The sequence below is a fragment of the Equus quagga genome, chromosome 5 (assembly GCF_021613505.1).
Source record: "Equus quagga isolate Etosha38 chromosome 5, UCLA_HA_Equagga_1.0, whole genome shotgun sequence".
NCBI lineage: Eukaryota > Metazoa > Chordata > Mammalia > Perissodactyla > Equidae > Equus > Equus quagga.
The window spans coordinates 19,921,997-19,936,255 of NC_060271.1; the positions used below are offsets into that span (position 1 = coordinate 19,921,997).

General features: G+C 45.1%; 1 protein-coding gene across 1 annotated transcript in view; it reads right to left on the bottom strand.

Annotated features, from left to right (window-relative positions):
- MANEAL (mannosidase endo-alpha like) overlaps positions 1–226 on the bottom strand; it is a 7,257-nt gene extending 7,031 nt beyond the window's left edge. The window contains exon 1 of the mRNA XM_046660035.1: positions 3–226. Coding sequence (XP_046515991.1) covers positions 3–190 — 188 coding nt within the window. The 5' untranslated portion in view covers positions 191–226. The remainder of the gene's footprint in view (positions 1–2) is intronic.
- Between the last annotated feature and the right edge of the window lie 14,033 nt (positions 227–14,259).

The window sequence follows — 14,259 nt, forward strand, 5'->3', positions numbered from 1 at the left end:
CGGCCGGGGCCCGGGCGGCGGGCGCGGGGGCCCCCTCCGGGCGTCGCTCAAAGGGCGCCAGCTCCAGGCCCGGGCCCAGCGCCGGGAGTCCGTCCGGAGCCTTGAGCGTGCGCAGGCCCATGAGGGTGCCGAAGGCGAAGAGCAGCACCAGGAACAGCGCGATGCAGGCGCGGCGCCGCCGCCGGGCCATGGCGGCCCCTGCGCTCCTCGCGTCCGGCCCGGCTACCTCCCGGCGAGCCGCGCCATGGCCGCCCGCCCGGCTCCCGCGCGCCGCGCAGCCCGCGCGCGTCCCAGGGAGACGGTGACGCCGAGCGCCGAGCGCGGCGTGGGCGGCTCCCCGCCTCTCCCCCGCAGTGCGGGCGGGCTCGGCACACAGAGAATGCAGGTGGCGCAGACCAAGTGGTCGCGAGCCGAGGGGGAGTGGTCCGGGAGGAGAGACGGGGAGCGGCCCAACTGCGAGTTCCTGGGCCGAAGGAGCAGGGGCCTAAGTGCAGCTGGATAGCCTGCGGAGGATCTGTGTCACCTTTCAGCCTGGGGTAGCGGGGTGGGGGCGTCCGGTGGGGGCAAGGAAATGCCCTCCTTCCGGAGCCCAGGAGAAGGTCCGGGCGGCGGCGCTGGGGGCGTGGGAGCCCACGCAGGGTGGGGAAGAAAGGGAGCGTCTCTGGTGGTTCTCGCCACCGATCTCCTTCTCCGCTGATCCCTCTTTACTGACTTCGCTGACCCCCTCCCTTCTGATCTCAGTGACCTCCCTTCGTCCCAGGACCTGCGTACCCGGAGCCCCCTCTCACACACCCCAGGCCCCCTCTGCAGCCCGGGGAAAAGGGCGTCGGGAGAACCCCAGGAGTCAGACACTGGCTAAAGCGTGGAAGGACGAGGGAGAGCATGACTTGCACAAGGTCACACGGACCTGGCCTAACCCCAAGGATCAGGACTGCCTCACCAGAGCGTTTGTCACTGTCCAGACTGCCTGGTCGCAAGCCTGTTGCCGTCCTGAGCCGTCTGCCCTTGGACAACCTCCTACATTTGGTGAGGACGCAGTGAGATGGTTACCATAAAGCACTTTTTACAGGGCCTAACAAGATAAGCACTCAAAACCTGTCCGCCCTTCTTCCTGGACCCTGAGCTCCAGAGGGCAGGCCCCGGTCTTATTTATACTTTTTAAGACTTCAAGGGCTGCAAGAATAGGGTGTGGCACTCAGTTTCTAGGGCTGTTTGCTGAGTGAATATCAGACTCTGGTGTGATATTCTGTAGACAATGATATGTTTTTCACTCAACATTCATTGAGTTCCTACTCTGCGTTATTCATTATTTCATTCATTCAGAAAAGTTTTTGTTGCCTGCCTCCTTCACTGGTGCGTGCCGGCAGCAACTTTGTTTCATCACCTGCTCTGTCTGCAGTGTGGAAAACAGTGCTTTGTGTAGCAGCAGGCACACATTCTTATTTCTTAAGTGAATGAATTGTAGGAAACAGAGGAAGAGGAACAAGGTTGGGAGGTGTGGGTGGGTCTGGAGCCCAGGAAAGTGACGTTGAGAGAATTCATGATAGTGAGAGTGAATTAAGTAGAATTCTTTCAGCTCCAAGAGGTAGACACGTGATTCAAGCTGGCTTATGCAACATGGACATGCATCATCTCACAACTCAGGTGGCCCAAGGGTAGGGCGGCAGACTCCCTGATTCAACGATGTCATTAGGAACCTGGGATGCTCCCATCTCACGGCTCTGCTGTTCCTTCCATTGACTTTATACCACAGCTGGCTCCCCTCATATCACAAAATGGCTGCCATGGGCAGTGGAGGCTGCAGGTTTCCTTTTGCCGTCCAACAGGCAACAGTAAGACTGATTTCTCTTTCCCAGAAATCCTCAACCAGCATCCCTTTGGATCTCATTGGTCTGATCTGGTTTAGGCCTGTTCATTCCAAACAAAGTGTTGCCAAAGGGGATGGAACCACCATGACTGGATTAGATTACATTTTGGGAATGGATTAAATATTGGGGAGAAGACTATAATGTCTCCCATGAAATTAGATGACTCTGGGAATGAGTAAGAATAAAAGAAAAAGAATAAGAGTGGAACACCAGCACTTATGGGTTGGGTAGGAGAAGGAGAGCATGTGAAGGAAACTGAAAAAGAATCATTAAAAAGGAAGGAAGAGCATTGGGAGTGCGTGGTGGTGATGGTTTTAGATAACTCGTGAGAAGGTTACCCCAGCTCTCAACCATTCCACTATTTCTGGGTTGCCCTGCAACAGAATGGTGGCCCCCATGGGCCATGCCTGGAGTCCTTGACACTACCACCCAGCCATAATATTTTGATGCATGGCTAGAACTTTGGCCCAAGATGAACCGATGATAATGCCCTGTTTCCCGTTGTACCAATCATGAACACTCACCCAAGGGTCATCAATTACAACCCTTCCCTGGGATTTTTCTCTCTGGTGCTGAGGACAGATTCAATCTTTCTACCTAAAGGAAATGTCCTTAGAGGAGAAGGAACAAGGGACAGAGAAGAACTTAGTGGTATTGGAGTCCCTGGTTTCAGTTCTCCTCGACACCCGGTTTCAGTGTGAACCACTGAAAGACTCTTCTAGTAAGTTACCCTTTCATTCTAGGCAGATGAGCTCGTGGAACCGACTATTGGTTGCCTGTGGATATCAAGCAGAGATTGAAAAAGGGACTTGGGAGCAGGTAGGTCATTTGGAGGTAATCGTAGGAAGCATGAGTGAAGAAGTGAAGGCAACGAGACAAGAAAGAAGGGAAGGAAGGCTAAGCTAATGGTGGTTGCTGCTATAGATAATGGGGCCTTGGTTCCACTAGGACTTGTACCAAGTGTACAAATGCCTCCCAGAATTGACAGGTGTGAGGCTAAAGAAATTATCTGCTGGCCCCCCTCTTCCACTGGTTGAGTGTTTTCTCTAGAGCTGTTAACTTCCTCACACTTCTGGTCTCCTTGGTGCTAAGTAGGCTCCCATGATATCAGAGATGGTCCTGAGGAGGGCATGAAGACAGAAAGACACACTGTACGTTTGAAATGAGATGCTGCCAGTGAGAGGTAAGGCCGGGCTTGCACAGAACTGTCCACCCTAACTGTGCTGTCATAACAAATTACTACAAACTTAGCAGCTTAAAACAGCACAAAAAATGCATTATCTCACAGTTTCTGTCCGGGCACAGTGTGGCTTAGCTGGTTCTATGCTTAGGGTCTCATGAGACTGAAATCAGAGTGTTGGCAGGACTGTGTTCCTTTGTGGAGGCTTTAGAAGGGACTCCGTGTGCCAGGTCAGAATTGGCGGAATTCAGTTCTATGCAATTGCAGGACCCAGGTCCCCATCTCCTCGCTGGCTGTCCGTTGGGGGGATTTCTTACCTTCTGGAGGCTGCCTGCATTTCTTGGCTTGTGCCCTCCTTCTTCCACCTGCAAAGCCAGCAGCACAGGTCTAGTCCTTCGCACACTTTGAGTCTCTCCGACCTCCTCGTCTGCCTCCTCTCTCCTACCCTCCTCTCCGACGTTTAAGAGCTCATGCGGTATACTAGGCTCAGCTGGATACTCGAGGTTAATTTCCCTCTTTTAAGGTCAGCCAATTAGCATCCTTTCTGGATTGCAGTCGCCTTCCAGGTGAGCAATGAATGAAAACCAAGATCCACATAGGACTCAGAATTATGAAATTTTAGGGTATTGAAAACAGAGAAGAGCCAAAAAGCTATTGGAGAAAAAAAAAAAAGACATATAACAAGGATTTGGAATTAGAATGGCATTGGAAACCAGAAGAGAGAGAAGAATTGCCTCCCACATTCTGAAGGAAAATAATTTTGAGCCTAGAATTCTATAACCAGTTTAAAAAGTGTGAGGAGAGAATAAAAACTTATTAGTGTTTAGGTATTATTATTCATTTTTATTAGGTCTGATTATTATATATTATTATATTATGCCTTATTATTTAGGTACACAAGGTCTTGACTTTTTTCTCCTGTGCCCTCTTTCTCAGGAAGCCACCAAAAGATATAATGAGGGGGTAAATAAAAAAGGTGAGGGGAAACTTGGGATCCAGTAAAAAGGAAACCTAACACCAAAGAAAAGCTAAGGGGAGCCCCAGGACCACAGCTGTGCACCCTAAGAGCAGTCTGCCCTGATAGGAGTAGGAAGACACCCAGGATGGGCGTCTCCAGGAACCACTGAAGTTGATAAATATCTGACACGTAGCCCTGCCCAGTTCTCCTCGTCCCTTGCCCCTATATGGCTGGATCATTATTGTAAGTTAAATCACTAGTGATTACGGTATACCCTATAATATTTTTCACTTTTGATCGAAGTAGTGAATTATGATTAAACTTCCTTTCATGTACAGTGTTTCTTTCTCCTGGAGTTAATAATTCCTTTTTTTCCCATTTGATTTATTTTCTTTATCTTTGCTAGTTGCTTTTCCTAAAATCTGCAACACAACTGTAAAACTCCTTTGAATATCGCTTTCTACAGAGCCCCGTATTAGGATGTCTATCAATCAATGAATAGGACACAGTGGCCAGGTGATGATAAGGGGTATACAGGAAAGCAAACCAGGAGTAGAGGAAGGGGCGTGCTAGGGTGGGGTGGGGGGTTGCAATTTTTAGTAGGTTGGTCAGGGATGACCTCACTTTGAGGGTGACCTGAAGAGAGAGAGGAAGGACACCATGCGGGCATTTGGAAGAAGAGAGTTCCAGGCAGAGGGAAGAGCAAGTTCAAAGTCCTGGAGACAGGAACACGCCTGATATATTCTTCATGCATCTACTAGAACTTCCCCTTCCGTGGTTTACTGTGACTTCCACTACCCACTTCCCCATCCAAGGGCACCCCAATCTCTCAGGCACCCATATCCGACTTTAGTCAGTATTGGTGCACTTTTTTATTCCCAGTATCCGAATGGTGACAAGTCGTGTTGATACCACTTGCAAAACATGTTAATTGTTTCTCTTTTTCTATATTTGCACTGTCACCATATCAATCCTGTAATGATAGAAATTATAGAACATTATGACTGTAAGGATCCTTGGAGGTCATCTAGTATAACTCTGTCTTACTGAGGCCCCAAATAAGTTACTTCTCTGAGAACTCTCAGCCAGGTTTCTGGAGTACCAGGCAAAGCTTGATTACTGTACTCTTGAGTCTGCCCCTTGCCCGAATCCAGTCCATTTTGTCTGCTGCTCACAAATGAGTACTCCTCCCACACTGCCTCATTCCTCCCCTGCCCATCCTACAGTGAGACTCTGTGGTCCACCTCGGCAGGGCTTCCCTCAGCTGCCAAGCTGACATGACTTCTTACATCTAAAGAGAACCTGAGATTCAAGTTACATCAGTCTCCTTTCACTGTTCCTCAAACACAGCATGTTCATTTCTGCCTGTAAGTCTGCACTTCAACTCATCTCCTTTCTGTAACGGCCTCTCTTTTTCCTTCCTGTTCAAATTCCACCCATCATTCAAGACCTCTTCCAGACTGGGTTTCTCTGTCTGACGGAATGGAGCAGAAGCCATGTTTTAGGATACTTGATTGTCCACACTCACATCCCCATCCTCGTTTCAATCTTGGGTCATGAGTGGTTTCATTCCCCGTTTGACAGATGAAGAAACAAAGGCTTAGAGAGGTAGAAAGACTGGGCTAGGATTTGAGCCTACATCTGCCTGTGCTCTTAATCATGGTGCCATACTGTCTCCTGAACCTGGCGCACAGTAGGTACTAGTAACTGTTAGCTGAGTTGTGTGTGAACTCTTTCATACATGTTAGTGGCCTCATCATCCCAACTGGCCACGCCCTGAGGTTTGTGGAGCAGAGCAGGAGCACGAAAGAACCCCACTTGCAAAGAGCCCACCAGTCTCAGCACCATCTTCAGCAAGTGTGAGGAAATACTGGGAAATACAACGAAAAGTGTTGAAAGTGGCTGGCTCTGGGGGATGAAACGCAGGGATGCGGGATGGAGAGAGGCAGGGGATTTCTATTTTTATTACAAGCCTTGTAGTACCATTCGACTTTTAACATTACATACAATATGACTTTGATTAAAAATTAAAGTGAATTTAAACAAATTAAATGGACAAGTGAATGTAAATGACCCTTTTAGAATCTTGGATATGGAGGGAAGAAGGAAATATAGGGTGATAGACATCTTATACGTTTGCAGTAAGGATTAAACAAAACAAAGCATTTAATACACTTGGCGAAGAATCAGCAGCAAGAATTATTATAAATGAAGTAGGACATAGGACCAAGGTTCGTAATGGGTCCATTAGACCTGAGAGATGTCATTACAAGGACAGGCTATGATAATCAGAGATCACTCTGCTCTCCACCAAGACAGGACAATGCTATGTCCTCCCCAGCCCTTCTGCTCCATCTTTTTACCCATTCCTCCAGATTTTTATTTCAACCCAATTCACTCAATAGAGTAATTATCCCCACCAAACCCTCCACACACACATACATACTCTCATCATGCTTTCACTTCAGTCCAACCCTTAACATGGAGAAAAAGGAGCAGTGAAATCTACAATCAGTCTTTGTAGTTCAGAGAAGATGGTAATTGACTTCCCTGGGACATTTTAGTTACCAGGAAAAGGAATTTGGAAGGGGATATAGAATCATGTTATTAAAGTCCCATTCCTTCATTAATTTATTCATTCAATACATATTTATTGAGCACATGCTATGTGCCAGACATAGTTCTAGGTACTGAAGATACAAAAATTAATAAGATAGATAAGCTTCATGGAGTTGACATATAATACCACAATGACCAGAGCAGCTACTGGGGCAGGCTGAGGCCTCTGGCAAGGATAGGTACCTCTATTTTCTGCAGCCCCGTTTGATGCAGTGGAATTAAATAAAAGACATGAATTGGGGTGCTTGCTCATTCACACCCTCCTGCTTAAGTGGCTACCTTTACACCATGTGGCCCCTGTTCCCCTGACCACAGCTTTTTGGACCAATAACAGACCTCTGACCCAAGCAAGGCAATTAGATTCTTCTCCCAAGAATTTGCCAAAATTAGCTCTGGGGAGGTAAGCTGAAAGGTCGCGCAGCGTCAAGACCACATCAGAAGCCTGAGTAGACACCATGACAAGCCAACGTCATGGGCAGGCCAGAGTTTAATGGGCACATGCTGTGAGAAGGCTGAGACAATCAGTCTGTCTACAAGGAGGAAGATGCAGCAACTATGCTATAAGAAGAAGAAACCAGAGATCATTTGACCCCAGGAGGAAAGAGGAAAAGAGAGCAAGCAAAATACTTTTTAAAAAATCAGCGAGCAGCTGCCTCAGATACTGACAGCTTTCAGACCCAGCTCTGTTTCTCGCCAGGTGGTCCAGTTCATTCTCAGAAGATGTTTCCATCCACCCGGTAACTCCTCTCCCTTCACTTGAGTAGGTTTAAATATTTACGTCCGTGGCAGACAGACCCTAGAGTGGTCCCCATAATTCCTGTTCCCTGGTGTTCCTGCCCTTCTGAAATCCCCTCCCCCTGAGCGTGCGGGGACCTGTGACTTGCTTCTAGCCAACAGAGTATGGCAAAGATGAGACCATGTGTGGATGTAATTAAGGTCCCAAATCAGCCGAGTCTGAGTTAATCAAAAGGGAGATTATTCTGACTTAATTATGAAAAAGTCCTTAAAAGAGGGACTAGGTGCGCGCTGAGATGAGAGACTCTCTTGTGGGCTTGATGGAATGAGCGACCATGTTAGGAAGTTCAAGCGGCAAGGAACATCGGGCAGCCTTTAAGAGCCGCAGGCAGCTTCTAACTGCCAAGGGCAGCCTCCAGCCAACAGCCAGCAAAAAGCCATCCTCCTCAACCCTGCAGCCACAAGGAAAAGAATTCTTCCAACCTGAATGAGCTGAGAATCAGGTTCTTCCCTGGTTGAGCCTTTGATGAGAATTCAGCCTGGCTGACCCTTGATTGCAGTCTGTGAGACCCTGAGCAAAGGACCTATCTAAACTGTGAGCAGACCTGACCCATGGAAGCTGTGAGATAATAAATGTGTATTCTTTTAAGCTGCTAAGTTTGTGGTAATTTGTTAGCTCAGCAATACAAAACAAATACACTGTCCTTCCAAACAACTTTGACTAAACAAATAGTCTTGAGATTTTTAGTTGGGAAGCCTAGGTTCTAGTCTCAGCTTTGCAAAAGTTTTCCTGGACCTGAGCAAGTCCCTTTCCTTCTCTGGGCCTCAGTTTTCTCATCTGTACAATGGGCAGTTGGACAGTTGGACTACTGGAGCTCTGAGGTCCCTTTCAGTTGTGATGTTCTGGATGTTGTCCCTGACCACTGTCCTATTGTGGGGTGATGTATGTTGACTCCATTTCTCTTCTCAGAAGGCTCCAAACCAAAATAAATGCTCCCAGATGACAATGTAAATCCTAACTCATTATTTGGTCTTCCAGTCTTGCCATAGTCCTTTGTCTGTGGAACCATGCAGGCCCCTCCTTCCTGATCTTGTTGATATAGATACAAATATTTGGAGTAAGGGGTGAAGAAGGGGCTGTCTGAATAGTTGTCTGTGGTCTATATGCATTGTATGAAAGGGTACAGCTGTTTCTCTTAACCTTGGTTCACTGTAGAACCTCTTCTAGGAGTTTTGAATAAGCTAAGGGAAGATGCTTTGTGGGAGAAAAGGGAAAGAAGAAGGGAGTGAAGGAAAGAAAAAGAGAGAAGTGGATAGATGCTATTTTAAAGACAGCACAACTGAGAGATTATTGGGAAGGTGGAAAACAGGATTTTTTAAACACAATTTTCTAATGGCATCATGCGTCAAGAAAGAACATTTTCTTTTAAGGATTTGGGAAATTCCTGCAATAGACAGAATCCCCACCAAATATTCCATGTGCTCCCCTACATTTTCCATTCTCTTTGCAATTAGAATGGGGCCAGGTGACTGGAGCTAACCAGTGAACTGTGAGCAGAAGTGACTTGTGTTACTTCTGAGTTGAGGTAGTTAAGAGTTTGTGGGTCTCATCCATCTACCTCTTCCCCTGTCACATGTTCCTGAAGGTACAGGGTCAAGATCTCAAAGCCTCTGTCAGCCTCTATCCCTGAAGACTGAATGGAGCCGAGTCCCTACCAATTCACGTTGAACGTGTAGTGAAAGCTAGAAATAAATTTGTTGCATGAAGTCACTAAAACTTGGGGTTTGTTTATTGCAGCCGCTAGCAGTTAATTACACTGACTAATGTTCTTATGCTGTGTTCATATCCCTGGATGCACTCTGTCTTCCGTGCTCATTCCTTTGCCCAAATTCCCCTTTCCTGGATTCCCAGGACTCTTAGTCCATTGCTCTTTATGCTGCAGACTTGGAGGTGTGGTATGTATGTTGTGTACTTTGAGGCTATGTTATCAGGTGCGTACAAATTTAGAACTGTTATATCTTTTTAGATACTTTGAGGCTATGTTATTAGATGCAAACATATTTAGAATTGTTATATCTTTCTGGTTTACTGACATTTTATGCATTATACAGTATCTAGCAGTTTCTTAAAGTCCAGTTTGTGTAATGTTAGTTTAGTTTCATTGCGTTCTTTTTAGTCACTGTTTGTATAGTATGTTTTTACAATCTTTTACTGTAACAGATCTGTATCCTTATATTTAAGATTTTTTCAAGCAGTAAAGAGTTACTTTTTAAAGCCCATCTGACAGTCTTTGTTTTTCAATAGGGGTATTTAGCCCACTTATATTTAAAATAGCTATTTGTATATGTGACTTTCAAGATATCATAGTATTTGTTTTGTTTCTCCCACATGTTCTATGTTCCTTTTTTTCTCTTCTTTTAAACATTTTATGGGTTGTTTTTATTATTCCACATTTTACTACATTAGCTTGTTAGTAACATAAATTTTTTTTACTGTTTTTTCCATGATTACCATGGTGATTACAGCATGCATCCTTGACTTGTTAAAGTTTAATATAAATTAATTCTTTTACCACTTCCTGGACAATGCAAGGATCTTAAGAGATTTTAACTCTATTTAGCTGCTCCCACACTGTGTGCCTTTTTGTGCTGTGGTTTCTACGTATGTTTAAAACTCCGCAAGACATTATTGCTTTACACAGTCATTGTTCATTTATTTTTACCCATATATTTACCCTTTTCATTATTCTTTATTTCTTCCTGCATATTCATGCTTCCTTTTGGGTTTATTTTCATTCTGTTTGAAAAATTCTCTTTAATATTTCTTTTAGTGTGGATCTGTGGACAAAAAATTTTCTCAGATTTTGATTGTCTGAAAATGCATTCATTTTTCTTTCGTGTTTGAAGGCTATTTTCACTAGGTATAGAATTTTAGAATAACTGTTATTTTCTTTCAGCGCTTTAAAGATGCCATTCCATCATCTTCTGGATTTTATCTTTTATGTTAGTGAGTCAGTTGTTAGTCTTAATGGTTTCTTTGGAGGCAATATATCTTTTCTCTCTCTTCTTCTCTCTCTCTCTCTCTCTCATTGCTTTTAATATTTTTTCTTTGCCTTTGGCTTTCAGTGGTTTTACCATGAAGTGCTTACGTGTGATTTTCTTTGCATTCATCCTGCTTGGGATTAACGGTGCTTCTTGAGTATATGTCTTGATGCCTGTCATCAGTTGTAGAAATTTTTCAGCTACTCTCTCTTCAAATATTATTTGTTTCTCATTCTCTCTCTTCTCTTTCTAGGACTCTAATGTCATGTACTTAGGCTTTTTCACCATGTCCTATATATCTTACTCTCTTATCTATATTTTCCATTCTTTTCCCTCACTAATTACTTCGGTATGGATATTTTGTACCGACCTATCTTCCAGCTCATTACCCCTAGAATTAGCTGTACCTAATCTGATGTTAGGTCCATCTATTGTGTTCAATTCAGTTACTGTATATTTCAGTCCTAGGATTTCAATTGCATTCCTTTTTAGAATATCCAAGGTTGCTGAGTAGCTAGCGCTCTGCCACAATCCCAATGCCAGATCTTGCTGTTCTGAACATGTCTACCTCATTCAGTTACATAAGCCAAAAATATCTCATTTTTGTTTGAGTTTGAGTTGGGTTTCCAGTTACATGTAACTAAAAAATCTTGATTGAAAATGTTGAGATATCTCCCTTCATCATGTCAAGATGGCTGCAGCGGCTCCAGGTGTCAAATGCAGGCATGACATTCCGAGAAGAAGTGGAACGTTGACTGTCATGCATGTCTTTTTACTAGGAAGGGAAACCTTTTCTGGAATCCCCGGTTTGGAAGGCCAGGGTCGTATCACCTGCTCATGCCTAAGCTAATCCTGACACATGGAATTGGATGAAAGTGATTAGCCATGACAATCTTTATTCATGCCTGAACTTGGGGAAAGGGTCATCTTCTCTGCGCAAAGGACTGCAGTAGATGAATATCCAAACAAAATTGGAGCTCTCTCAGCAATTAAGAATATGAGAGGGGAGAGGTATTGGGTGGATAATCAATGATGTTTACCTCACTAACAGCTACATTCATTTCCTGTAAAGCTGTGTGTTTGTGCATGCATAGAAAATATCAGGAAGGGTACATATCAATCTGTTAGCATGGTTTAATTTTGAAGTGGGATTATGTGGAATGAACAGATATTTTACTTTTTACTTACAACATTTTTATTAGTTTATATTACTTGGGCCATTTAAATTTGAAAGGACTGTTTCAATCTTAAAATAGCCTGCTCAGAAATGGAAATAGGATTAAAAAAAAAAAAAAACAGTCAGAGAAGCATATGTTGATGAATCCTATTCCAAGCCCTGGACCCTATAGAGTCACTCAGGTGCCAGTGGCAGGTTTATCCCTACTGGGGATTTGGAGGCACAAGGCTATCAGAGCCTGATGCCATCAAATATTTAAACCATCCAACTCCCTCCCCTCACACTCACAAAGCAGCTCTCACATCATAAATTGGCTTCCTGTGCACATTTTCCTACGGGGGAAGAATTTGCTGGACATGGTGATGTGAGCATTCTGGGCTCCTTGGCAGTTCTATTTCTCATTGTATATTAATACATTGGTTCTTTGGCTCAGATAGCAGGACGGGAGCTGACTTAGTATGATCTACTTCCCAACCTCCCAAGAGATAGGCTCTCTCTTAGCACCATTAAAGTCAAGCTTATGAACTTGGACTATAATGAATTCACCAAGGTAAATGTCACCTCTGAGGCCACTTGGCAGCTGGCCAGCCAGCCTGCCCTGATGCCACTCCTGTCTCTTCAAGCATATTTCCTTCAGGCTTCTGTGCTTTCTAGCCACATTCATCTCAACCAGCTGTCTCTTTCTTTATCCCTCATTCTGTCTTTTCCTCTATGACTGTCTCTCTAATTGTCTCTCTCTCCCTTCCTACCTCACCACCTAACCTTCTTTTATCCTTTCCTTTTTTCTCTTTCTGTTTTTTTCACTTTAATTAACCATGGAGTTGAATAACAAAATATACCAGAATGATGTACTAATCACTGTGCTGGGCCATACACACAAATTATATTCTACCTCACAATAACTCTGAAAGCATTTTGTTCCTATTTTACAGAGGAGAAGTAGAAGCTCATAAAGGCTATGTAGTTGTGTTTGATAATTTAAAGGTTTTCACTGCTTAATTTTCAGAGTCAATAGATTAATTTGCTTTATATTTCCTTTATTTTAGAAAAATACAATTTAAAAAATTGTTTATAACCTTTATCTTACTTTTACCTGTGAGTCTATCGTCCTAGAAAAGAATTCACTTTGGGTATGTTCATTTCGTTCTTAGTCTTGGGAGTGGGAGGTGGAATGGAAGAGGAAAGAGACAAGTTGGAGATGTCCCTTTGAGAAATGGGGCTCCCCACTGCTCCTTGCTCCCTCCCTGTCCTCTTTCCTGAGAGTAGAGCTTGGCCCTGATTTCTTTAGAGCAATCTTAGTCTTCTCCATGGAGGAGATGACCTTCTCTGTCCAGCCAGGATGAATGTACTTTCTGCATCTGTGCAAAAGGAAGAGATCAAATTTTCAGCCTCTAGATTTGTAACCTTCAGTAACTTGGAGATGAAGATTGCAGTAAAGTTGAATCTGCCTTTCAGAAGACCACTTCTCACTATTTGGATGTTAAATTAAGATGCTCAGCTCCAACATGTGTTATCCCCATCATGCTGGAGATAGTGAGGTAGAAGTGGAGAGAAGGATCCCTTCCATCCTACCTCATACGGAGTTTGGGAAGAGAAGAAGACAAAACAGGAGTTTCTGGATGGGTTCTGGGACTCTCCACTCTTGTTCCGGGTAGTAAGGCGGCTTGTCTCCTGAGACTCGAATCACTGGATCTTGGTTATAGGCTGGAGGAGTAGGCAGCGAGCCCTGGGCTGAGCATCAGAGTGCAGCAGTAGGGAAGTCCCAGGTCTAGTCAAAAACGGAGGGTCCAGACTCTGGTGGGTTCAGCACAACGGACAGAAACAAGGCTGAGGCCAGCCCAAGGGTTCATAGTTCAGCACCACGGCCAGAAACCACCCCTTCATTCCATCCCCCACCCCCACCCCCCTCATCGCCGCCACCCACCCCCGCGCTCGCCCTTCCAGGGAGGGATCTAACGTGGCCCTTGGTTGACTGGCCCTCAGGACTTAAAGTTCGCAATAAACCACGACTTCGTTTCCTTCCAAGGCCCTCCTGAATTTCTTCACTGAGGTGTCTATTCCTCAGCCTCCTGGTAGCGTGGAATCCGCCTTGGAGCAACTCTTATTAAGATCCAGTTAGTTGATTTGCATATATCCGCATACACTGGGGCTTCTCCATTCTGATTTTATTGTAAATGAATTGTTCAGAGGAAGAAAGAGAAGGATTACTTCACTCATTTTCCTCTTCTTTCCCTCGTTCCTAGGATTTCAATCTGGCAATTTCCCAGAGGTGCCTGCAAGTGTGTGTGGTGGGAGAGAGTGGGAACCAGACTCCCGACAGCCAGAGGCTTATTGGGGCATCCTATGTAGCTTTCCCCAGATAATTTCACCCATCTGTTTGCCTCCTGAACGATCTTTGTGAGTCTGCATTTTATTTTAGTATAAAGAGTCAGAACCTCTGGGCTGAAGTCCCTGGAGCTCAGGTAAGAAGCCACAGCTGGCGCCTTAGAGACTGCAAAGGGGATGGGACCCGGTTTGGAAGACAGGGGTGAGGCATGGTGGAGTGAGGACTCATTTTGAAATGAAAGGAGTCCTGGGTCTCTAAGCAGCTTCTAAAAATACCATCTCCCAGCGCTGGGGGGAGGGGGAGGGGGGGGAAGGGGGGGGGGGGGGGAGGGAGGAGGGGGGGGGGGGGGGGGTG